Here is a 22,914-nt window from a genome sequence, read left to right on the forward strand (position 1 = left end):
TCTGCTGGAGCTGGGCTAATGGCATGGCTGGCGGGGGGCCAGGCTGCTGGCAGAGGGCCCGCTGCCCCCCGGGGCTGGGCTGCCGAGGGGCTGCGGCACAGCCTGCCCACCACAGCCCCAGGGCCAGGCGCTCGGCCCACACCCAGCCTGGCCTGTGGCTCTCGCCCGCGATGCTGAGATCCCCAGACAGGCTGAGGTGCCCGACTGGGGCCCAGGGACCCGGCGGTCGGTGCCTGCTGCCGGGTGAGGAAGGCGCCTCTTGTCCCGCACTTGGCCCCCGAGAAGCTCATTAGCGATGCTCCCGCCCCGGTCCCTGCGGAGCGGGCAGCAAGTGCAGGAGGCTCTAATGGCTCCAAGCCGCTCTTGATGGGCCGCGATGGAGGCGGGAGCAGGAGGGGCTGTGGTTTCTGCCTCTGCCGGAGCCAGAGCTGCCTCTGCCTAGGGAAGATGCCGGGTGGGCTCCTGCTCTGGCTGCTCCTCGCCACGGCTCTGTGCCCCGGCCTCCTCGGGACAGGTACAGCACCGCTCCCGCCCCTGCTGCTCCCTGAGCCTGTCCTTGTCCCTGCTGGGGCCTTTTCCCTTGTGGGCTGCTCCCCGCTGGCCCATGATGGAGCCTGGGGGGTCTGTGCTGGGTGGTGGTGGTCCACACTGGGGATGGTGGCTGGTGGTGCTGGGGCTGTCCCGGTGGAGTGGTGGGGAATGGGAGGAGGTTCAGCATGGGGAGATGGGGGCTTTCCCCTCCCCTCTTCCGCCATCACACTCCTTGCCCGTGTTTGCCCTTGCCGGGACCATGGTGAGCACCGGAGGTCACGGCACACATGGGGCCAGGGCCACCAGCAGGCAGTGCCGGGTGGGGGCTGTGCTCAGCCGGTGCTGCCCATCGGGCTGGACCCCAGCTGCAACCCGAGCCCACCCCGAGGGACGATCCGGGGGCTCCTGTGCCATGGCGGCGAGGCCCCATGGGGCCGGGGCGCTCCCAGCCCATCCCTGCTGGGGCTGGGGAAGGCTCCGCTCCGCAGTGTCCCTGCAAGGGCCACCTCTCTGGAGCTGTCAGCCTGTTCCCACCGGCACCGTGCTGGCTGCCGCCACCCCGACTCCCCTCGGCGCAGCCCCACGCCTGCCCTGTTCATGGGCTTTGTGGCCCCTGGCGGCGGGGGCTGAGCCCCGGCTCCTGGCCGCAGTCTCGGTGCAGAACCTGCACCTCTGCGAGGGCTACGCGGGCCCCGACGGCCGCTACCACCCCGGCTTCTACTGCCCGCGGCTGACCGACCCTGCCGGCCACCGCTACTGCTGCCGGGCCAGCCCGCTCGCCCTCAAGTCCTGCTGCTCCCAGCTGGCCCTGGAGGCCATCACCGGGGTGAACCTCTCCAGCCTGGCCCCCCCCGGCCTCCTCCGGTGAGTGGGGCTGCGGCCCGGCTGCGGTGCTCGGGCTGGGGCCGCGGTGCCTGGGAGGGGGCAGCACGGCTGCGGGGGCTGGCGTGGTGTCACCCCGGGGCCCGAAGCGCAGGGGTGACGGTGTGGGGGCCGTGGTGTGAGGTGTGTCCCCCCCGCAGGAACCCGCTGGCCCTGCCCTTCGTGGGGCTCTACGGCCTCCTCATCCTCCTCCTCATGGCCGTCGACCTCTTCCACTTCTACCGGACCCGGCGCTGTCGCCTCGGCCGCCTCCTGCCCCGCGCCCGCCGCCCGCCCCGCGCCCGCCCCGGGGGGCCCCGGCCCCGCTCCCGGCTGCCCCCCGGTGCCGCCGGCCCGGCGCCCCCCGGCCGGGTGTGCTGAGGGGGTCTGCGGGCGTGGGGGGGGGGGGGGTGCGGGGAGGGGGGTGCCACACGGTGGGGAGGAAACGCGGGAACGGGACGTGCGGGGACACGCGGGGACACACCGACGAGGTCGCGGGCGGGCGGGGGCGGCCCCGGGGGGCGGTGATGGCGGCTCCCCCCGCCCCGCCCCGCCCCTTCCGCCATCGCCCCCTCCCCCGGCACGTGACGCGGGCGGCGGCGTCCGGGTTCCCCGGGCGATCGGCGGTGACGTCACGGGCAGGGCGAGCGAGGCGCGATGGAGGAGGCGGTGAGCGGGGCCCGGCGGCCGGGGCGGGACGGGACCGGCCGGGGCGGGGACGGCGGCCGCCGGGGGCTCGGGGACGGCGGCCGCCGCGGCCGGGCCGGGGGCTCGGGGACGGCGGCCGCCGCGGCCGGGCCGGGGGAGGGGGGCGGCGGCGGCGGCCGCCGCGGCCGGGCCCAGGGCGCCGGAGGGGCCGGTGGCCGGGGCCCGTCGCCGGGCTCTGCCCCGGGGGCCCCGTCCCGGGCCCCTCCCCGGGGCAGCCGCCCGTGCGGGGGCCAGGGCCGTGCCCACCCCCGGCGGGCCTGTCCCAGCCGGTGTCCGTCGGCAGGTGACGGCGGGGCAGCTGCGGGAGCGGGGCAACGCGCTCTTCCAGGCGGGGGACCACGCCGCGGCCCTCGCCGCCTACACGCGGGCGCTGAGCCTCTGCGACGCCGGGCCGGAGCGAGCCGTGCTGCACCGCAACCGGGCCGCCTGCTACCTGAAGCTGGTGAGAGCCGGGAGGGTGCGTCACCGCGGCGCCTGCAGCGACCTGCCCGGCCGCCCCGGCCTGCTGGGGCTGTGCTGCTGGCGGCTGCTACGGCCACTCCGCCTTCGCCAGCCGCGGCGCCTGCGCTGGGAGGCCCTTTCGGTCCCCGGGCAGGGTGGTGTCCGTCCCTGGGCAGGACGCTGTCAGGTGTTTCCTCTGCTCACCTCTTCTCCTGGCCCTGCCCGCTGTCCTGTGCTAGCCCGTGCCCCTAGGGGGACGCCAGGGCCTGGGCAGGGCTCTCCCATCCATGTCTGGGCTGTGCCTAGGCTCTGGGGCAGTTCCCCAGGCAGTCACAGGGACTCTCATCTCCCACCATGGAACTATCTCTGAGGCAAGGCAAAATACAAGGAACTTCAGGTGTTCGGGTGGACTGGGAGCACTCAAAAAGTATCAGGGGGCCCTTAGGGCTCCTCGGGGACCCCATGAGGATTGCGTTCTGGGAAGGATGGGATGTCCTGCTGGGCTGGCTCGGTGACTTCAGTGACACTGTTCCCATCCTCAAACCCTGCAGTCCTTTCCCTGCTCTTCTTTCTAAAAGTGGTGGGTGCTGCCTCTGCCCACAGCAGGCTGGGCTGAGCGAGGCCTGCATGGGCAGCATGTCAGGCATTTCCCTCTCACTGACTGTCTCTCACTGACTGTCTCTCTCTGCAGGAGGACTATGCCAAGGCGGAGGCTGATGCATCTAAAGGTACTGTCAGTGGTGGCTGGCAGGGGACCAGCCTCTATGTGCTGCCTGCCCAGGCAGTCCGGAGCAGTCCAGGGGCTCTGTGATAGATCCCCCGCTCCTCCACAGCCATTGAAGCCGATGGCCGGGACATGAAGGCGCTGTTCCGCCGGAGCCAGGCGCTGCAGAAGCTGGGCCGCCTGGACCAGGCTGTCAGTGACCTGCAGCGGTGCGTGAGCCTGGAGCCCAAGAACAAGGCCTTCCAGGAGGCCCTGCGTGCCCTGGGGAGCAGCATGCACGAGAAGGTGAGCAGGGAGGCAGCGTGTGGGGCTGCTGCTGCTGTGGCCCTCCGTGGGTGTGGAGGGCTGAGGGAGAGGGTGAGGGCTGAGCTGCTCTTCCTGCTCTGTCTCAGATGAAGACCATGTCCTGCACGGACTCAAAGGTGGAACAGATGTTCCAGATCTTGCTGGATCCTGAAGAAAAGGACGCGGACAAGAAGCAAAAGGTCTGAGCTCAGGGGGGCAGAGGGTGACATGGCTGGACGGCAGGGAGGAGAGGAATGGTACTCCCAGGTCAGCGCTGCGGGATGAAGGGTGCTGCCTAGGGAAGGCCAAGCTTCCTGCCAGCAGTACATGCTCCCTGGATATTGGGGGTGCCAAACTGGGGATTGCCTGCGGCTGGCCAGCTGCGTCACACGAGGGAGGTTTCCTGTGCACGATGGGCTGTGTTCTGGTGGGCAGGTGACCCAGACACGACTCTCCTTTCCCAGGCTGCACAGAACCTGATTGTGCTGGCACGAGAGGAGGCTGGAGCAGAGAAAATCTTCCAAAGCGACGGTGTGCGGCTGCTGACGCAGCTGCTCGACACGGCCAAGGCTGACCTGATGCTGGCGGCCCTGCGCACCCTGGTGGGGCTGTGCTCTGGGCACCGCTCCCGGGTAGGTCCCAACATAGCCCAGCTCTCCTGCATGACAGGGCCTGGCCCAGGGGAAGTCAATGTTGAGGAGGCTGCGAAGGGAGCCAGGCAGGGGAGGGCTGCTGACCTCCGCCTGCATCTGGCTGCAGCTCTGCTGAGCAGAGGAGAGTGGCCAGCAGGTCGAGGGAGGTGATTCTACCCCTCCACTCTGCTCTGGTGGGACCCCACCTGGAGTACTGCGTCCAGCTTTGGAATCTGCAATATAAGAAGGACACGGACCTGTTCGAATGGGTCCAGAGGAGGGCCATGAAGATGCTCTGAGGGCTGGAGTACCTCTCCTATGAAGACAGGCTGAGACAGTTGGGGTTGTTCAGCCTGAAGAAGAGAAGGCTCTGCGGAGGCCTTACAGCAGCCTTCCAGTACCTAAAGGGGGCTACAGGAAGGATGGGGGGGGCTCTTTATAAGGGAGTATAGCAATAGGATGAGGGGTAATAGTTTTAAACTAAAAGAGGGGAAATTTAGATGAGATCTCAGGAAGAAGTTCTTTGCTGGGAGGGCGCTGAGCCCCTGGCCCAGGTTGCCCAGAGAAGCTGTGGCTGCCCCATCCCTGGAGGGGTTCAAGGCCAGGCTGGACGGGGTTGGAGCAACCTGGGCTGGTGGGAGGTGTCCCTGCCCAGGGCAGGGGGGTTGGAACTGGATGGTCTTTAAGGTCCCTCCCAACCCAAACCATTCTATGATTCTATGACAAGGAACTGTCCTGATAATGTGCCAAGGCTTCCCTGGAGTCTCCAGCAGACAGCTGTACTTGTACCTGCAGACCATGGCCATCCTGGCAGAGCTGGGGGCCCCTCGTCTCTCGGCGGTGCTGGGTGTGGAGCATGAGCAGGTTTCCCTGGCTGCCTGCAATCTTCTGCACGTGATGTTTGATTCCCTGAAGGAGGGGCTGCAGAAGGATTTCCGTGGCAAGGAGGATGCGGTGGTGCTGGGTGAGTGCCTGCTGCCCCGGCTGGCGTGGGGTGGGGAGCGCACCTTGGAGGGGTGCTGAGGTTCTTCTCCCGCTGCCCGCCTTGTCACCGCTCCCTGCTGCAGAGCCGGGGCTCTGGTCCAGGGCTAATACGAGGTTGAGCTGGGAGCAGGAACCCCTGGTCATGGCAGTGTCTCCTGCCAGCCGCACCACAGCAGGGGTGAGGCCTGTGCCCAGGGTGCTGACTGCTGGGCACTGGCTCTTCTGGAAGATTCCTCCAAGGACCTGAAACTGCTGATCAAGCACCTGCTGGAGCTGTTAGCTCTGGAAGGGGCCTCTGCGCATGGCCGTGACAACGCCCTCAACCTGCTCATCAAGGTGGTGCCCAGGAAGTCGCCGAAGGAGACCAACAACAGCATGAGCCTCTGGGTGATTGACCAGGGTGAGCAGAACAGCCTGCAGCGTCCCGCTGGGGCATCGCGCCCCTCTGCCTTGGGGTGGCGCGCACCTTGGCTCCACCTGTGCACCCCCTTTTGCTCTTCAGTGGGTGTTTGACCTCCATGTCCTCCTAGGCCTGAAGAAGATCCTGGAGGTGGGGAGCACAGTGTGTGGCACCCCGGGCAGCCTGCCTGTGACAGAGAACAGCCGGATGAGCGCCTCCGTTCTGCTGAGCAAGCTTTATGATGACCTGAAATGTGATGCTGAGAGGGAGAACTTCCACCACTTGTGCGAGGACTACGTTAGGTGAGCGCGGGTGTCCCTGGGGCAGAAGGCGGATTCAGTCCCGTACAGCTAGCAGCCCTCTGGGGAAGTGGCAGCCCCCCTATCCCCACATCTTTTTGTTCTTGGTGATAGAAGCAGATTACAGACCCACCAGCGACCTGCCGTGCAGGGGTTCAGCAGGTGGGGCTGTGTGTGGCTGAAGGCGGTGGGTGGGATCAGCCTTATCCTTCCCGGTGGTCTTCTCCTGCAGGAGCTGGTTCGAAGGGCATGAGCTGGCTGGGAAGCTGCGGGCCATCCAGACGGTGTCGTGCCTGCTGCAGGGCCCCTCCGATGCTGGGAACAGAGTACTGGAGCTGGAGGGAATCATGGACAGCGTGCTGTCCCTCTGCGCCTCCGTCTCTGAGGCCCACCAGCTGGTAGCAGTGGAGGCGCTGATCCACGCTGCCGACAAGGCCAAACGTGCCTCCTTTATCACTGCCAACGGCGTCAGCCTGCTCAAGGAGATCTACAAGCACAGCGAGAGGGACAGCATCCGCATCCGGGCGCTGGTGGTGAGTGTGGTGGGAGCACAGCGGGACAGGAGGGGCGGTGGTGCTGGGCAGACTGTAGCTGCAGGGTCCGCAGCGCTCTCCCCTCCCTGCTGGGGGGCTCTTGGAGGTGCGTTGGGGTGACCGTGGCCATCCGGGCTCTGACGCTCTGCTCCTGGATGCAGGGTCTCTGCAAGCTGGGATCCGCCGGAGGCACGGACTTCAGCATGAAGCAGTTTGCCGAGGGCTCCACGATGAAATTGGCCAAGCAGTGCCGCAAGTGAGTGCTGCGGGGTGTGTGGGAGGGGGGGCTGGGGCTGGGCAGGGTGCCCCGCGGCCAGAGCTCACCGGGCCCCTCTGACAGGTGGCTCTGCAATGAGATGATCGATGCGGGCACGCGGCGCTGGGCGGTGGAGGGCCTGGCCTACCTCACCTTCGACGCGGATGTCAAGGAGGAGTTCGTGGAGGACAAGGCAGCGATGCAGGCCATGTTCCACCTGGCCAAGGTGCGTGCTGAGCGCTGCGGCAGGGACCCAGGCTGGTGGGCACCCTGGCACTGGGGAAACGTGGCGGAGGGGGTTGTGGGGCTGGGGTGTGTGGAAGGGCCCAGTGGTGCTGGGTGGGCTCGAGCTCTGGCCTGTTCTCCCCATCGGGGGTGTGATGGGTGCCCCATTATCGCTGCAGTCGGAGGACAGGAGCGTGCTCTACGCCGTCGCCTCCACGCTAGTGAACTGCACCAACAGCTATGACCATGAGGAGCCAGACCCCCAGATGCTGGAGCTGGCCAAGTACGCCAAGCAGCACATTCCGGAGCAGCACCCCAAGGTGAGCAGGGCACGGCCCTTCTCGGGAGCTGCTGGGAGCCCTGGCTCCAGAGGAGAGCGTGTGGGTGCGTGTCATGGTTTGGGGACAGAGCCAGGGGTCCTGAGTGGGGACAGGGTGTCCTGGGGCCTTCAGGGGTGAGGTGGGAGACTTCACAGCGCGTGGCGGCAGGTGGCAAACTAGTGCCACCGAGCTGAGCGGTGACCCTGCCTCTGGGACAGGACAAGCCGGACTTCGTGAAGCGCCGGGTGCGGAAGCTGCTGGCGGCTGGTGTGGTGTCTGCTCTGGCCTGCATGGTGAAGAGCGAGAACCCGGCGCTCACCAACTCCTGCCGGGAGCTGATCTCCAGGTACGGGCGTGCGGGGGGTGGCAGGGAGAGGGCTGCGTTCTGAGGCTCCCGGTGTCCTGCTGGTGCCTGTGGTGAGTGCAAGCTCCCAGGAGAAGAAAGGGGATGTCCGGGAGTCCCGTGCAGCCTGGGCATGCTGTGGGTGTCTGGGTGCTCCAGGTGCTCTCACTTTGTCCCTAGAGTGTTCCTGGCGCTGGTGGAGGAGGCGGAGGACCGGGGCGGTGTGGTCGCACAAGGAGGAGGCAAGGTGAGGGGACAGGACCCACTGTGCCTGCGCCACACAGTGGGGCTCTGGGGAGGGCTGTGGTCTGGCGGGGGATGGCACTGGCTCCCTCGTTCAGGAGATACGGGGAAGCTGGGGCTCCTCCGAGCTGGCTGCAGGACTGGCTGCTGTGTCTGCGCCTGCAGGCTCTCATCCCGCTGTCCCTGGAGGGCACCGAGGTGGGGCAGACCAAGGCAGCTCAGGCCCTGGCCAAGATCACCATCACCTCCAACCCGGAGATGGCGTTCCCTGGAGAGCGGGTGAGTGTCGCTGCTGTGGGCTGGGGGAGGGCTCTGCCAAGCAGGGGCCCTGTGGGGGCAGTCGGGGCTGCGCAGGGGCTTACGTGGGAGCAGCAGTGGACACAGACGTCCCCCCTCCGCACCGCAGGAACTGCTGGCACGAGTATGCCCTTCCCTGGGGAGCGGGAGGTGGCAAGACCCCTGGTGTTCCCCACAAGGGCCCCATGGCCTAGACCTGGCCACAGGAGCCGCTCTGCCTTTGGGCTGGGCTCGGGGCTCCCTGCACCCCCTGCTCCACAGGGTGCAGAGTCCTTGCCCCTCGCTCAGGGCTTGAGCCCTGCCCTGCTCTCTGCGCAGATCTACGAGGTGGTCCGACCCCTGGTAAGCCTTCTGCACCTTCAGCGCTCAGGCCTGGAGAACTTCGAGGGGCTGATGGCGTTAACCAACCTGGCTGGCATCAGCGAGAGGCTGCGGTAGGGGCCAGCGGAGCTGGACTGGGCGGGAGGGGAGAGGGGGCCTGTGTGTCCCTGTCTGTGCCGGAGGTGTGCTGGCCTGGGCAGGGAGTGCTCACGCACGCCCCGCCGCAGGCAGAAGATCCTGAAGGAGAAGGCTGTGCCCATGATCGAGGGGTACATGTTTGAGGAGCACGAGCTGATCCGGCTGGCTGCCACGGAGTGCATGTGCAACATGGCCATGAGCAAGGAGGTGAGGACCAGGCCGGGGTGGGCCGGGCCTCTGCCGGGGCTGCTGGCCCCCGTACCCCCACTGCCCCCTTCTCCTCCTCCTCCTCCTCCTCCTCCTATGCAGGTGCAGGAGCTGTTCCTGGCCGAGGGCAGTGACCGGCTGAAGCTGATGGTCCTGTACAGCGGGGAGGAGGATGAGAAGCTGCGGCGGGCAGCCTCGGGGACCCTGGCCATGCTGACTGCCCTGCACCCCCCCATCTGCAAGCGCATCCCCCAGGTGGTGAGTACACAGCGGTGGGGTTGGGGCACCTGGCATGCCTGGGACAGCACCCAGGGTCCCATATAACCTCTCCTGTGTCCCAGCACTGGCCCTGGGCGACGGAGCAACCCGTGCTGGCCTCAGCCTGACTCTGAGCCAGGGCTGAGGGTCTTGGGGGCCATCAGGGTGGTGGGGAGCTGGCCCCCCTCTCGTAGGGGGCAGTGCTGAGGGTGGCCCCGTTCCCCCGCAGACGGTGCACTGGCTGGAGATCCTGCAGGCCCTGCTGCTGAGCCCCAGCGTGGAGCTGCAGCACCGCGGGGCCGTGGTGGTGATGAACATGATGGCGGCCGAGCGGGAGGTGGCTGAGCAGCTCATGGCTAGCGAGATGCTGGAGATCCTCTCGGTGCTGGCCAAGGACAAGGACAAGCCGCGCGTGGCCCAGGCGGCCAAGGATAGCCTGGCGCAGGCGGTGGCTTACGGCCTCATCAAGCCTAACCCCGGCCAGGAGTGAGGGCCGGCCGGGGCCGAGCACGCTGCGTGGGCTGGTTTCACTGCTGCTCCGGCACCGCCGTCCCCGGCCGGGGACACAGGGACACGGCTGCCCAGGGGCGCTGGCACGCTGCTGCCCCGGGGACACGGCTGCCGCCCCGGGGCCGGGGGGAGGATGGGGCTCGCCGCTGCCACCACCACCGTCTGCCTTAACCGGGGGGGCCGGCCCGGGGCCCTGCGCCGCTGGGCCCGGTATGGCGGGGGGGCCCGCCCGGTGTCACCGCACTAAAGCTGCTCTTGGACCACGGCCCGGCCTCTGTCTGTCCCTCCCTCCGCCGCCCGGTCCCGGCCCCGCCCGCCCGGTCCCGGCCCCGCCCGCCCGGTCCCGGCCCCGCCCGCCCGGTCCCGGCCCCGCCCGCCCGGCCCAGGCCCCGCCCGCCCGGCCCAGGCCCCGCCCGCCCGGTGCTGGCTCCGCCCGCCCGGTGCTGGCCCCGCCCGCCCGGCCCAGGTCCCGCCCGCCCCGCCATGGCGGCTCCGCGCCGCGCCTGGCTCGTCTTCGGCTTCAGCACGGAGGAGGCGGCGGGGGAGCCGGGCCCGGGCCCGGGGCCGCGGCGGCTGGAGTCGGGCCCCGAGGGGATCCGCCGCCTGTGGCCCGCCTGGAGCTACCTGGTGGTGGAGACCGGTGAGCGCCCGCCGGGTGCCCGGTTCCCCCGCGCTGCCCCGGCGCGGCGGGGCCCCGTTCCCCGCTTCATCCCCCGCCGTCCCGGTCCGCCCCGTCCCCTGACGCCGGACCCCCGGGATGGAGCCCCCCAGTCTCCCGCAGCCCCGGTTCCCCCGGGATGTCCCCGCCTTCCCCCTCCCGCCCGGCGGTGCTGGTCCCCACGGGACACGTGTGTGTGTGCGGGGGTCCCCGCGATGCCGGTGCTGCCGCGTGTCCCCGGGATGCGCCCCCCCGCCCCCCAGCGGTGACGGTCCCCCCCGGATGTCCGCGTCCCCTGAGGTGCTCCCCCCTCCTCGGCGGTGCCAGTCCCCCCGGGATGTTCCCCCCGCTCCTCCCCGCGCCGGTCCCCCTGGGAAGTCCCCGTCCCTCCGGGATGTCGCGTCGTCCCCCCGCAGTGCCGGTGCCCCCGGGATGTCCCAGTGTCCCCCTAGTGTCGGTCTCCCCGGGAAGTCCCTGTGTCCCCTCCAGTGCCGGTCCCCCCCCCCTGTCCCCATCGCCCTGGGATGTCCCCGTGTCCCCCCAGTGCCGGTCTCCCCGGGACGTCCCCGTCCGTCCCCCCCCATTACCGGTCCCCCCCTCCCCGCCCCTCGGGATGTCCCGGTGTCCCCCTAGTGTCGGTCTCCCCGGGAAGTCCCTGTGTCCCCTCCAGTGCCGGTCCCCCCCTCCCTGTCCCCATCGCCCTGGGATGTCCCCGTGTCCCTCCGGTGCCCGTCCCCCCGGGATGTCCCCTTCTCCGCCCGCTCCCCCCCGTCCCGTGCCGGTCTCCCCTCCCCGACCCTCGGGATGTCCCCGTGTCCCCCCAGTGCCGGTCTCCCCGGGAAGTCCCCGTCCGTCCCCCCCCATTACCGGTCCCCCCCTCCCCGCCCCGCGCCCGGGCGCTGACGGCGCGGCTGCGGCAGGCGCGGGGCTGGAGCTGCGGAGCGCGGGGCTGCGGCGGCGGCTGCGGGGCTGGGCCGAGGCGCTGCCCTCCGAGACGCACCTGGTGCTGCGGGGCCCGGCGGGGGCGCGCGCCTGGCGGCGGGCGGCGGCGCTGCGGGGCGAGCTGCGGGGGGAGCCCGCCTGGAGCCGGGCCCTGCCGCCGGAACCCCGCCGCCCCCCGCCGCTGCCGCTGCTGCCCGGCGGCGGCTTCGCCACCCCGCGGCCGCCCTTCTTCGCCCCGCTGCCCGCGGGGGTGCGCGCCCGCCGGCTCGCCCTGGGCCACGAACACGCCCTGGCGCTGGGCGACGCCGGGCAGGTCCACGCGTGGGGCGGCGGCAGGTGAGCGCGGGGCGGGGGGCGCGGACACAGGGTACCCACCGCGGGAAGGGCGCCAGGGACGGGGTGGGGACGGGAGCGGTGCGGGGGGTATGACGGGGACGCGGGGGGGAGCGGGAGGAGGGGGGCAGCGGGGTCGGGGGGCGGTCGGGAGGGAAGGCTGCGGCAGGCGGGGCCGAGGGGATGCGGGGAGGGGACGAAGAGAGAACGTTGTGGGGGGGCAAAAAGGACGCTGGGGAGGATGGGGGGATACGGGAGGGGATGCGGGGGATGCAGATGAGAGGATGTTGGGGGTCACCTCAGGGGCTGAGTCCCCCCCCCCGCATTAGCTTGCAGGCTCAAGGTTCAAGTCTCTGTAGTGCTGATTAGTCAACACAGTAAAATAACGTAATGAAGCAATTACCCAATCAGTAAACTAATTGACTAGTGAACACACCGCTCATCGCTTCATGATCCTGTTAGTCTTCATGCTGTAATTATTGAGCTACAATTAATAACTCTTAAGCGATGTTGATTACATACAACTGTTGTTACAGCCCTTTCTCCTTTCCCTCCTGCACCGCCTGGTGTTAGAGCGCAAGTCTGTCCCTCCTTACCTTGCCACGCTGCCTGGTGCCAGGGACGGGGGGCTGGGGGGCGCAGAGGGGCTCAGGGCCGGGGCTGGGGGGTGCGGCAGGGCCAGGGGTGTTGGGGTGCAGGCCCATCCCTCCTTACCCTCCTGCATCACTTGGCGTCAGGGTGCGAGTCTATCTTGGCTCGGCTCCCCCATACCACCTCTTCAGCCCAGCGGTGCGATGGGGGGCCGGTGGGTCATCCCCGATACTCTGCCCTGTTGGGCCCGGTTTTGCTACTTGTACCCAAATTTGACACGTCTCACACTGTCACTAAGCAATCTCAGGCTCCTCCATCATTGCTGATGGGTGTGCTCTTGCTGGAGGGTGCTCCCAGACATACCCCCCCCACCCACCGCACCTCCCCCAGCTGCCTGCCTCTTCCCCCCCTGCCCCCCCCCCCACTGCACAGTGTGTCCCCCTGCGCCCATGGCCGGTCCCTCTGAGTGCCAGCACGTCCCCCCCACCCCCCCAGTGCAGGCAGCCTGGGTCACTGCTTCTGGGGTGTGCTGGCCCTGCCAAGCCCCCCCGGTCCCCACGCACCCCTCCCACCCTCACTGGCCCATGGGCCCCCAGGCAGCCCCCTCTCCTCTGTCGGTGGTGGGGCTGCAGCTCCTGTGGGTTCTTCTGGCTTGTGGCCCTGCCAGGGCAGCCTCTGAGGACACTCAGGTCTCTCTGGGTGACCACTGGGGTCCCTGCAAGTCCCTTCTGGGTGAAGCTGCTGCAGGTTTTAGGGTAACCAGACAAGTAACACCCCCCCCCACCCCACCCCCGCCGGGTCTGGCCCCCTGCACTGCCCCTGTTGTACCCAGCACTATGGTGCAGGATGATAAAGGTCAGTGGCTGCAGCACTGTGGGAAAGCGATGGCAGATCAGTGAGGAGGACGGTAAACACGCACAAGGGACTCGCGTGCGCGGTGCTGGAAAACTCATACATCACACTGTTGTTTAGTCTTATGTGCTCGACAAGTAGAACGCCTGCACTGAGATAAAGCAGGCCTGGGAGGACTTGGGGCACCTTATCGACCATGCCTGAGATTCCTGCTCTGCTGTTGAAGACGAACAAAATAGAGTGGGGGGAAAAAAACAAAACCCCACCTCTGCCTGAATCATTGGCTTGCCCACGCGGGGAGGGTTTTCTCACACCTCAGCTTGTGGGTCCGGGGCCCATGGCCCTACCTGTCTTGTGTGCCTGCCGCATGAAATGCTCCTTGTGTCGGCTGGTGCCACCACCCCACACACAAGCCCAGCTTGCCCCCGGTGGGATCCCCTGGTTTCACTTTCAGGCTTGGGCCCCCCCCCGCTGCACCCCCGGCCTTTGGGACACGGCAGCGACTCGGGCAGGAGGGGCTTGGACGAGGGCTGGAGGGCAATGGGGTGCAGGAGATGATGGACGGATGGATGTCTGTCCGTGTGTCTCCCCACAGGCATGGGCAGCTCGGCCACGGGACGCTGGAGTCGGAGCTGCAGCCGCGGCTGGTGGAGGCGTTGGCGGGCGTGCCGATGCAGGCAGTGGCGGCTGGCGGGTGGCATTCGGCCAGCGTCAGTGGTGAGGGGCCATGCTGGGTGCGGGTGGTCGGGGCGGACGGCGGCAGGACCCGTCCCCGTGCTGGGGCTGTCCCATGCCCCTGGTGCCGGGGCAGCCCAGGGCCCGGTGCTGTGCCACACACGGTCAGTGCTGGTGCCCCCGGAGCACGCAGCCGCCGCCACGGCACGGTGCAGGGCTGAGCTCTGCTCCGGGGCCCGCCCCCGATGCTCCCCGTCCCGCAGAGGCCGGAGACCTCTATGTGTGGGGCTGGAATGAGTCGGGGCAGCTGGCTCTGCCCTCCAAGGCGCTGGCAGAAGAGCGGGTGCAGGACGGGGACGCGGGTGCAGGTGAGGATGCTGCCCGTCGGGCCCTGCGGATGCAGGCGGTGCCAGCAGCTCTCAGCGGGGCCCGGTCACTGCCGGGAGCTGAGGGTGGGCTCGTCCCCAGGGGACACCATGCTGACGCCCCGTCAGGAGCAGCCGGCTGCCGAGGGCACCGCGTTCATTTCCATCCAGGCGTTCCCGGCGTTGCTGGATCTGCCGCAGGACCTGGAGGTCACCGAGGTCAGCTGCGGGTCCCGGCACACGGCCGTCGTCACACGTGAGTGCCCGGCTCTTGCCAGCGGGGCGGCGGGTGGCACTGCGGCCCTTGGTGACGCATGGGGTGGCTGAGGGGGGCCGGGGCTCCCCGGGAGCCAGCAGCCCCCGGCGCTGGCTGACGGGGGCCGTCTGTCCCCTTTGCAGGAGGCGGGGAGCTCTACACCTGGGGCTGGGGTAAGTGGTGCCTTTGCTCTGGGATGGACACCCCCCAGGACCAGCTTTTGTTTGCCGCTGCCTTACCCTTGGCTGCTATTACTTGTATAATGATTTATTTTATCGCTGTGAGGTTTCATAGCAGAGCTCTTCCGCGGGTTCCCAGCCGCAGCCGTTCGTACCGGGGTGCTCTCACATTTCCTCCCTGGTCCCCAAAGGCCTGGGGAGCCATCGCCCCGCGAGGGCCGAGGCCACACCGTGGCACGACTGTGGTGTCCGCAGGCAAATACGGGCAGCTGGGACACGGGGACAACAGCAGCTCGGACCAGCCGCGCCGCGTCGACTACCTGGTGGCCGAGGGCTTGCAGGCGGAGGAAGTGGTGTGCGGGCCCTGGACCACCTACGTCCATGTGCTGGAGCCATGAGGGGCCCAAAGTCCCCCCCCCACCCCACGGCTGCTTGTGGCGAGGAAGACACGGGCGAGCTCTGCTCCTGCATGTCTGCTGGTGGGACCGGCCCCGGCCCGGCTCTGTCCCCAGGGATGGCGCCGGGGGCCCCTCAGGCCAGGATCAGCCGGGTTTAGCCCACGGTGAACTGAACTCAGCCCCTGGAGCTGGGCTGGTGCCTGACCCTGCCCGGGCTGCAGCTACGCAAGTGCTAAGGACAACCGAGGGATGGGCTGAACGTATTTATTACATCTGCTTTTCCATAAGGGCTGTGGTGGTGCTTTGTGCTGCGTACAAAGGATGTTTCCCGGCCCCTCTGGAGCCCCATCTGACCCTCTGCCAGCCCCTCCAGAGCCATTCCCGACCCTCCGCCGCTCCCCTGCCCCACCAGGTCACCCCACGCACACACCAACAGCAGCGGCTGCGGACACGTATATTTATTATGCCCATGAACAGTATAGAAAGTCATAAAACAAGGGGACAGAACCTGGAGAATAAATAACAGCGAGTGGGGGCTGTAGTGATAACAAGGTGCAAATTAGACATAATCAGGGACAGACACATACACACAGAGGTTTGTTAGTGAAAGTGCAAACAGGCCCCCGCGCGTGCCCAGGGCTGTCTCCCGCAGCTGAAGCAGGGGGAGGGCGGCGGGCAGGGGGACAAGTTGCCCCCTTCACCATGGCAGGGAAGGTGTAACGCGTGCTCGGGCTCTCCCCAGCGCAGGCTCTGCCCTCCCCGGCTCAGGGATGGGGCAGGGGGGTGGCGGGGCCAGCAGGGCTGCAGGAGGATGCCCGGTCAGGTTCGCTGCTCCTCCCAGGCTGCTGCTCACCCCCAGGGACCCCCCCCAGCCTCCCAGGTAAGGAAAAAAAGCTAAGCCTGTAGGGGAGAGGCAGCCCTTACTGGAGTAAGCATGCTTTGATGTTGAAAAAGGAAGATGCTGATGGACAACAGCTACAGAAACATGGAGGGGAAAAAGAGCCTGTGACAAAAGGCACTGAGGCCAGCTCTCTGAAATAGTCCTGTCTGTCCCCGAGGATGCCCAGCAAGGCCGAGTCCCCGCAGCCAAGCACCAACGCTCGCCCCAGCCAGACGGGCTGCAGCAGAAGCCAGCGCCCACCCCTGCGCTACCCTAACACGACCGCCTACTCAAATCTTTTATTAAAAACATTTTCAATAATTCCCCCAGTAAAAGCAGTATATATTTTTTTCCAAAAAAAAAAAAACGTCCCGTGCAGGCCCTGCCCTGACAGGCAGGGAGCCCCTGCCCCGCAGAGCCAGGCTGGCCCGAGAAACACCTGGGAGCCAGGAGAGGTTAACCCCGCAGCACGGGGCTCCTGGGGCAGGGGTGCGCCGTGCTCTGCCGGAGCGGGGACTCACTACCACTACGAGCAGCTGGAGCGGCAGGCGGGAGCTCAGCAGAAGGCATTGGTGGTGGTGGAGTTCAGGACACAGGAGCCGTCAGAGTTGGACGCCTTTGAAAATTTACGCTGCGGAAACAAGAAGCGGGAGACGGGGATGAGGTGAGAGAGGGGGCAGCAGGGAGAGAGCTGCTGCTCCGTGACTCTCTAGGAAAGCAGGAACGGCTCCAGGACACCAAAGAGGGCAACCAGGCTGGTCCTACTTGCTTCTTTGGGCTCCCAACCCCGGCTTGCTTCAGAAGAGAGCACGAAAGCGTGAGCATTGAGCAGCTGAGAAAGAACTCCGAGCCCCTCAGCTTCCCAGAGGCAGGAGTAGGTGTTGCCCAAACACACGGAAGGGACGCTCGTGGCTTTCTAGTGGCAGAAGATGTTAAACTTGGGCTCAGCCCATCCTAATGGAAGGGCAGAGGCCAGTGAAAGACCTCCGTCGAGCCAGCGCTGGCAAAGCCCCATCCATTGGCAGAAAGCACCCCCCGTCAGCAGTCGGGGCACCCCCCAGCCCCACTGCAGAGACCAGCCCAAAAGGAGGGGCAGATGCCGGGGTCCCTTTGGAGGCTCAGCTCGGGGGGACAGCAAGCAGCATCCCACAGGAGCGTGTGCCTGATGAGCCCCCGCAAGCAGCAGAAAAAGGCTTCCCCTGCCTGGGGGGCGGGGCAGGAGACACCCCCCCGGCCCTGTCCCACTGCAGGGGTTAGGACAGGGATAGAGCGCTGCTGCTGCTGCCAGCTGCCCAGGCCACAGCCCCTGGAAAGGCTGGGAACCACCCCCACCCCCAGGACACGCTGCATCAACAGACTCGGGCCTCGGGGGCAGGGGGAGACTTTGCTCAAGCAGCTGGAGACAGACCCACGGCGGGAGAGGGGCTGCGTCACTGCCGGGGGGCTGCTGCAGGGCCACAGCGGGCTTTGCCCCTGCCTGGGGCTGGGAGGTGTCCCCCACACCAGGGTTTCTCCTGTGCGTTGCCCTCCCCACGGAGCTGCTCAGGGCCTTTGTGTGACACGAGCAGTGCTTGGCCTCAGCCCCCAGACCTCAATTTTAAGTTCTTGCCATAGAGCCAAGAGATCTGCTGCCGCGGGCACGGGCAGGAAGAGCCGCTGGTCGCAGGGACAGGGGGAGGGCGGTGCGGAGCCGAGCCCCTTGGGGTGCTCTGGCAGGGGGGAGCCCCCTGTGCTGCCCAGTGAGGGGGGGTGAGTTACCTCAAACTCGGAATAGGTGCTGGCAACAGAAATAATGCTGCGGTTATGCCGGCCAGGAGTTGTGGGGGTGCATCCACCGCCCACGTTGGCTCCGTTGGGCTGGGACATGTTCTCCTTGTTCTGCTCCCTGTGCCTGGGACGGGGCGGCTTCGCAGCCATGCAGTTGGGAGTCCGAGCCTGGCCAAACTATGGGAAGAAGTGACAGTTAGATGGGACACAAGAATCAAGTAGACAGAGCTAGGAGAGCTGTGGCGCCTGTCCCTCTGCGGAGCCAGGAGAGTTTCAAGCTCCAGGAGCCCTCCGGGGTCTAGGGCCGAATTCTGATCCTGGAAACGTACAGCACCACACCCGCGTTTTGAAGGTCCCCCAAGCTGCAGGCTCAGCACAGAGGAACAGTTACGCTAGAAATATGGGCTGGAAGATTTCCCGAATGCTGTTACTACCCTCCTCCTCCCCCCTCAGGTCCCAGAAATATCCTGCCAGGATCACGGCAGCCCAGCACAGCAGGCTACAGACTAACAGAGGCTTTTGCGCCCCAGGAGCTTGGCAGGGGAGGCAGGGAAGCACAGCGAGAGAGCGGTTGGAGCTGTGCCGTCCCAGCTCACCCATCTCTTCCCCAGCCCACCCTGCTGGGCAGGGAGGCCCTGGAAAGCTCCTTACCTTCCCTCGGGAAGGTGGGAAACAAAACGTTGGCGAGTGGTAGGTGGTTCCCCCAAAAACTGAACGAACGGTGGCATTGGGTGTGACGCTGGAGATGGAAGTGCCATTGAGCTGAGGGGAAAAGCAGAGCACGCACATCACGGGAGGAACCAGCGGCTGCCCCGCGCCAGGGAAACCAAGGCGGAGGCCCCGGCTGCGCAGAGCCTTCTGCCTCCAGAGCACCACGGTGCGAGAGGCCGGTTGTCCCCAGGGAGGAGAGAGGTGCCCCTGGCCTGGGCCCTGCCCTGCTTCCACTACGCTGCCGCAGCCCCCCGAGCCCTCCCCGCGGGACCGACACCTGCCTCGGCCAAGGCAGGGCTCTAATCTAAGGGCAGCGCTCAGCTCCCAGCACGTCTAAGCTGCTTCGCACAGACAGTTTACCTTCCTTACTTTGCCAAGCGTGTGGGGGCTGTGCATCCGACGCTTGGCGGGTGTCCGAGGGGTGCTTCCGTACATCATCTCTGCCTCAATCTGGCGGCTTTTCTTCAGTTGCTGCGCAAGAGATCCGCGCTTACAAAGGCGAGCAGGGGAGCGGCGCAGAGCCTCCCGCCGCTCGCCGCCAGGGGAAGGGCAGGCTCCCGCCCGCGGGCGATACCCTGCGGACAGCCTGCGGCACGGCCGAGCAGCCGCTATTTCAGCGGAGATTTACAGGAATCCAGAGCCAAGCAGGGGACAAGAACAGGGCTCAACACACACAGACGCTGACAGCAATGGACCCAGTCCCGCTGTCAGAGACAGGCGACCGCGTGCAGAGCCACTTGCGGGCAGGGAGCGAGAGGACAGCGAGCCCCCCGCAGCGCTGGGGCAGCTCCGCACCTGTACGGGGCACGGTCACCCACAGGCGGGTGGGCGCTCGACGCAGCGGGGGCTCCTCCGGGCCAGGAGGCGGCACGCTCAGCTGGGCACTCACCCGCTCCTGTTTCTCCTTCTCTTTCTCCAGGTGGTACAGCTGCCACTGCTCCCTCACGAACTCCATGAACTGCTGTCCCTTCACCAGGAAAGGTCCCTCCTGCTCCTGCTCCCAGGCCTGGACTCTGCTCTCCAGCTGCTCCTGCAGCTGATGAGGACATGAGGGTACATGGAGAGGCAGCTCCACGGCCAGAGACAGCCCTTGCTGGCTCCAAGTGCTGGGCTTCCCCTCAGTCAGCAACAGGACGGCCTGCCCGGCACTACGGCTTCTGCTCCCGGGACGAACCTACCTTGGAAAGCGTCTTCAGCAGCTTTGCTCGCTGCTTCTCTTCTTTCAGCAGATTCCCCCCGCGGTTGGTGTAGCGACTGGGGTCAGTTGCTTTCCTCTAGGGCCGAAGGGAGGTCAGGAGAGAACCAAACACACCACCCGGTCCCGCAGCCCAGCCTACGCCCCGCAGGACACGGCCCCTGGAGGAAGCCATCCCTGCTGCGCAGCCCCCCGTCACAAACCACACTAGTGCTCCAGAAACAGCACCCCGCCGACCCACCGTATTTCCTAGTGCCTCCCTGGTCTTTCCCAGCAGCGCTCGGCACGTGGGAGCGGAGGCATGTGCTGCCCAGTGACCCACCACAGGGCCGGGCAGAGCGCCTTCCTGCACGGACAATACCTCCAGCTCCAGGAACAGCTTCCAGTTCTCCTCCCATTTCTGGACAGCCACAAACAGATCTTTGTGTGTTTCATAGTGGCTCTTCATCTTCTTCACCTCAGCATCGTGGAGCTCGAGCAGGGTCTCCGTATAGTCCTCTGGAGAGGATACAACAGCACATTCAGCAACGCTGAACCCCCCACGAACCCTCATGCAAACCCCTGTGTAAACCCTTGTGCAAACCCCATCCTGTGCTACTCCTCCTCCACCCCACGTCCCACCTCGGGAGGCCCCTGTGAGCTGAGGGCAGCCCTTCTCGGCAGCCTGCAGCTCCCACAGGGGAGTCGGCGAGCAGAAAGAGCCAGCACCCACCATCATAATAGGGGCTGAAGTCTTCCCTCTGCTTCTGACCATAGAAGCACTTGTCCCAGTAGTCAGCCAGCTCTTCCCGGATTGCCTGAATCACAGATTTCATGTTCTGCAGCTTCAGCTCCTCCAGATGGTCCACTTCCAACTGCAGCTGCCAACAAGATTAGAGCACAGACTCAGATAAGGCAGCATGAGAAGAAAAGGAGCACAACAGGATTTATCTCTGTAAGGGGCGCTCGTAATTTCTCCTAAACGAAGCGGCCTGAAGAGACTTTTCGTGTCCCAAACACTCGCAGTACCAGGCCTTCTGCTCAAGGAGCCGACAAAGCCAACACCTGCTTGTATCTTGTGAGAAAGAGAAAGACCAGTTTTAGAGAAACAGAACAGCCCTGTTTTTCATCCCGTGAAGGACGAGCTGTTTCTCCAAAAGAGAGGCCATGCCCAGTGTTGACCTTTGCCTCATTATCCATGAAATGCATATTAAAGTTCACACCCTGCACACGCTAATGAAGATTATTGGGATCATGCTAAACATAAGTGACCATAGCTCTTGTCTCCCCACCCAAAAGGCACAGGAGGATCCTTACAGCTTTCCTGGTTTTGGTACTGGATCCAGTCATGTGCACCGCAGAAGACTCCCTCTCCTCCACAGGAACCTGCAGCCTTTCCCAAAGCAGAGTGATTCTGGAGCGCAGCTCGGTGCACGCAGCTTCGTTCTGGGATCGCTGGGCTTCCAGCTATGGGAGGGAGGGCAGAGGGTCAGCACCAGCCCAGCCCGGCCCCGAGGGGCACGAGGAGGCTCTGTGCTCTGCTGCACCCAGCAGAGCCACTCGCTCATCTTCCAGGATCTCCTGGCAAAAGCTCCCACAAGGATGTTCTAATGCACAGCCTTACTGGGAACCGAGCAGTCGCTCTTCACACGGCAGTGCCAGCTCCTGTCCGGGCCCACCAACAGCCTCCACAGCTCCCCAGGTTGCACCAGGCAGCGCTGCCTGGGTGTGCCAACATACCTGCTGCAGCAGGTTCTGGAGGGCAGCGATGTTGTCCTCGGACAAACAGAAGGCTTCATCATCCTTGCACACCACGTCCTGCTCAAAGCTTGTGTCCGGACTGCGGTCCAGCTCCTCCATAAGGAGGATGATTTGCTGCTTGGTGCTGACAAACTGTTCTTGCCTTTGCTCCTGGAGGCGACACGTGGCATTAGAAACCAGCGAGCACCTCGCGTGCCGCCCCCGGGGAGATCCTCACCCCCTCTCTGCCCACCTTCTCAGTGCTCAGGGAGGCCAAGTGGCGCCTGTAACGATCCAGGTCCTCCAGGCTGGGCACGGCATTGCTGTCAATGCGGAACGGGGCTGCGCAGAGGATGTCGCACAAGTCTCGATCTCGTTCTTGCAGACTTTCCAGCTCCTGCTTCCTGTCCCTTTTCTGCTTTAACAGCACTTGCACGCGGGCACGCAAATCCTTCTCCATCTGCAGAATGGTACCTTGTTCCTCCACCTGGAAGAGTCCAGAAATCAGCTCTGTTCTCGCAGGCCTAACTTACATATTTAAGGCTTCTTAAACAATGACCTGGGATGCAAGCCCTAGCTCTGAACAAGACGTTCCCCAGGAAGGTGCAAATGCAGCAGCACCAAATGAGACGCTGCAAGTCACCTGCCCCCCTCGCCAACGTCTGCCCGTGCCCCACCAGCAAGAAGCCATAAAGCCTTCTGCTCCACCGAGCCCCAGAAAGAGTGGCTTTGAGCAGGCGTCTCGCTTGTGCCTCACCGAGACACCCGGGCAGAGGCCAGGCAGCAGAAGACTGCTGCCAGCAGGATCCCAGGAGTGAAAAGCGATACCTTACCTCAAAGGGGGCCAGCTGGAGCTCCCTGTGGAGGGTGTCAAGCTCCTTCCGACAGACAGCAATGCTGTTCAACAGATACTCCTTCAGGTTCTTCTCCTCGGAGATCATCATGTCCAGAAGACTCTGTGGCACAGGCGAGGTTAGAGGCAGCCCGTGGGGAGAGAGCGCCAGAGGGGGCGGGCCAGTGGGGCCGGGGACGGAGAATTAGTGGGGCCAAGGAGAGAAAGGGCCATGGGAAGGGGTGGGCAGCAGGGGGGCCTGCAGGACTGGGCTGTGGGGGGTGAGGACAGAGGCACGGTGGTGCCCCCCGGTGCTGCCACTAGCCCGGGCTGGTTGTGCCCCCAGGTGCTGCCACTAGCCCGGGCTGGCCCCGCACTCGCAGCCTGGCCCGGGAGTGCTTCCGAGCGAGCTGCAGCCGCAGGCCCAGTGGCGAGCGGGCCCGGTACCCCCCGCCGCCCTCACCTCGATGTGCTTCTTGACGGCCTCGGTGCGCTCCAGCTGCTGCTTCTCGGGGATGCCGATCTCGTCCCAGATGTCCTGCAGCACCGCCATGGCTTGGTTCAGGCACGACACGGTCTCGGCCGCCAGTATCTCACTGAGGGCATGGGGGCGCGCCGGCATCAGCGGCCGCCGGACGGGGCCGGGGGCCCGGGACGCTGCCGCCCGCTCCCGGCTCTCCGTCGCCCTCCCGTCCCGGTCCCCACTGCTCCGCGCCATCCCGGCTCCCAGCTCCCCGCCGCCCTCTCATACCCCGTCCCGGTCCCCGCCGGCCACCGCCCTGGCTTCCGCGTCCCCACCAGTCCGCCATCTGCGGCCCCGGCCCCCCACCGCCGCGGCCCCGGCCCCCCGCGCGCCCCGGTCCGCACCTCTTCCTCATGGCGGCCGCTCCGCTCCGATCCGCCCCGGTGTGCACCGACCCGCGCCCGCCGCTCGCTCCGCCGATTCAAAAGGCGCTGCCGGACGCTCTGATTGGCTGCCGCCAGCGACCGCGTCACCGCGAGCCCCGCCCACAACCGCCCGTCGGGCCGCACCCTCTCCGTTAAG

The 22,914-nt window shown here is 66.4% G+C and overlaps 4 protein-coding genes across 9 annotated transcripts; 3 read left to right on the forward strand and 1 right to left on the reverse strand.

Annotated features, from left to right (window-relative positions):
- Positions 1-447: 447 nt before the first annotated feature.
- Positions 448-1,773, forward strand: LOC141748738 (protein shisa-like-1a). Its single transcript, XM_074601241.1, has 3 exons — positions 448-514; positions 1,182-1,395; positions 1,554-1,773. Exons 1-3 carry the CDS (start codon positions 448-450, stop codon positions 1,771-1,773), a joined length of 501 nt encoding a protein of 166 aa, XP_074457342.1.
- A 207-nt stretch (positions 1,774-1,980) lies between these two features.
- On the forward strand, positions 1,981-9,781 carry UNC45A (unc-45 myosin chaperone A). Its single transcript, XM_074601445.1, has 20 exons — positions 1,981-2,061; positions 2,384-2,542; positions 3,233-3,269; positions 3,375-3,550; positions 3,658-3,750; positions 4,015-4,182; positions 4,978-5,146; positions 5,396-5,566; positions 5,697-5,868; positions 6,098-6,398; positions 6,560-6,654; positions 6,739-6,880; positions 7,059-7,199; positions 7,418-7,545; positions 7,723-7,789; positions 7,951-8,064; positions 8,401-8,516; positions 8,631-8,748; positions 8,851-9,006; positions 9,236-9,781. The coding sequence occupies exons 1-20, from the start codon at positions 2,050-2,052 to the stop codon at positions 9,494-9,496; spliced, it is 2,796 nt and encodes a 931-aa protein (XP_074457546.1). The 5' UTR covers positions 1,981-2,049; the 3' UTR covers positions 9,497-9,781.
- Positions 9,782-9,985: 204 nt separating this feature from the next.
- RCCD1 (RCC1 domain containing 1) lies at positions 9,986-15,288 on the forward strand. 5 transcript variants are annotated; one of them, XM_074601792.1, is made up of 7 exons: positions 9,986-10,156; positions 11,095-11,452; positions 13,488-13,609; positions 13,831-13,935; positions 14,036-14,188; positions 14,332-14,361; positions 14,474-15,288. In XM_074601792.1, exons 1-7 carry the CDS (start codon positions 10,000-10,002, stop codon positions 15,286-15,288), a joined length of 1,740 nt encoding a protein of 579 aa, XP_074457893.1. In that variant the 5' UTR covers positions 9,986-9,999. The 5 variants fall into 5 exon arrangements, with proteins under 5 accessions (XP_074457893.1, XP_074457895.1, XP_074457891.1 ...); XM_074601794.1 differs by having other exon boundaries at positions 14,623-15,048; XM_074601790.1 differs by lacking the exon at positions 9,986-10,156 and having other exon boundaries at positions 10,184-11,452.
- Positions 15,210-22,865, reverse strand: PRC1 (protein regulator of cytokinesis 1). Of its 2 annotated transcripts, none has more exons than XM_074601797.1 (14): positions 22,737-22,865; positions 22,333-22,465; positions 21,871-21,993; positions 21,291-21,524; positions 21,038-21,208; positions 20,615-20,764; positions 20,031-20,178; positions 19,680-19,816; positions 19,302-19,397; positions 19,013-19,159; positions 18,484-18,594; positions 18,064-18,174; positions 17,404-17,589; positions 15,210-16,276 (listed from the first exon to the last, which is right to left on the reverse strand). In XM_074601797.1, exons 1-14 carry the CDS (start codon positions 22,745-22,747, stop codon positions 16,202-16,204), a joined length of 1,833 nt encoding a protein of 610 aa, XP_074457898.1. In that variant the 5' UTR covers positions 22,748-22,865; the 3' UTR covers positions 15,210-16,201. The 2 variants fall into 2 exon arrangements, with proteins under 2 accessions (XP_074457898.1, XP_074457900.1); XM_074601799.1 differs by having other exon boundaries at positions 16,069-16,276; positions 18,493-18,594.
- Positions 22,866-22,914: the final 49 nt, after the last annotated feature.

The sequence above is a fragment of the Larus michahellis genome, chromosome 9, assembly GCF_964199755.1.
Source record: "Larus michahellis chromosome 9, bLarMic1.1, whole genome shotgun sequence".
Taxonomy (NCBI): Eukaryota; Metazoa; Chordata; class Aves; order Charadriiformes; family Laridae; genus Larus; species Larus michahellis.

Coding starts and splice junctions, on each gene's coding strand:
- LOC141748738 (XM_074601241.1), top strand. CDS start 448: ATGCCGGGTGGGCTCCTGCTCTGGCTGCTCCTCGCCACGGCTCTGTGC. Junction 515..1,181: donor CCCCGGCCTCCTCGGGACAG/GTACAGCACCGC, acceptor TCCTGGCCGCAG/TCTCGGTGCAGAACCTGCAC. Junction 1,396..1,553: donor GCCCCCCCCGGCCTCCTCCG/GTGAGTGGGGCT, acceptor TCCCCCCCGCAG/GAACCCGCTGGCCCTGCCCT.
- UNC45A (XM_074601445.1), top strand. Junction 3,751..4,014: donor ACGCGGACAAGAAGCAAAAG/GTCTGAGCTCAG, acceptor CTCCTTTCCCAG/GCTGCACAGAACCTGATTGT. Junction 7,200..7,417: donor TTCCGGAGCAGCACCCCAAG/GTGAGCAGGGCA, acceptor CCTCTGGGACAG/GACAAGCCGGACTTCGTGAA.
- RCCD1 (XM_074601790.1), top strand. CDS start 10,314: ATGTCCCCGCCTTCCCCCTCCCGCCCGGCGGTGCTGGTCCCCACGGGA. Junction 13,610..13,830: donor GCATTCGGCCAGCGTCAGTG/GTGAGGGGCCAT, acceptor CCCGTCCCGCAG/AGGCCGGAGACCTCTATGTG. Junction 14,189..14,331: donor GCACACGGCCGTCGTCACAC/GTGAGTGCCCGG, acceptor TCCCCTTTGCAG/GAGGCGGGGAGCTCTACACC.
- PRC1 (XM_074601797.1), bottom strand. Junction 20,179..20,614: donor GTACCAAAACCAGGAAAGCT/GTAAGGATCCTC, acceptor TCTTGTTGGCAG/CTGCAGTTGGAAGTGGACCA. Junction 16,277..17,403: donor GCACCTATTCCGAGTTTGAG/GTAACTCACCCC, acceptor TTGTTTCCGCAG/CGTAAATTTTCAAAGGCGTC.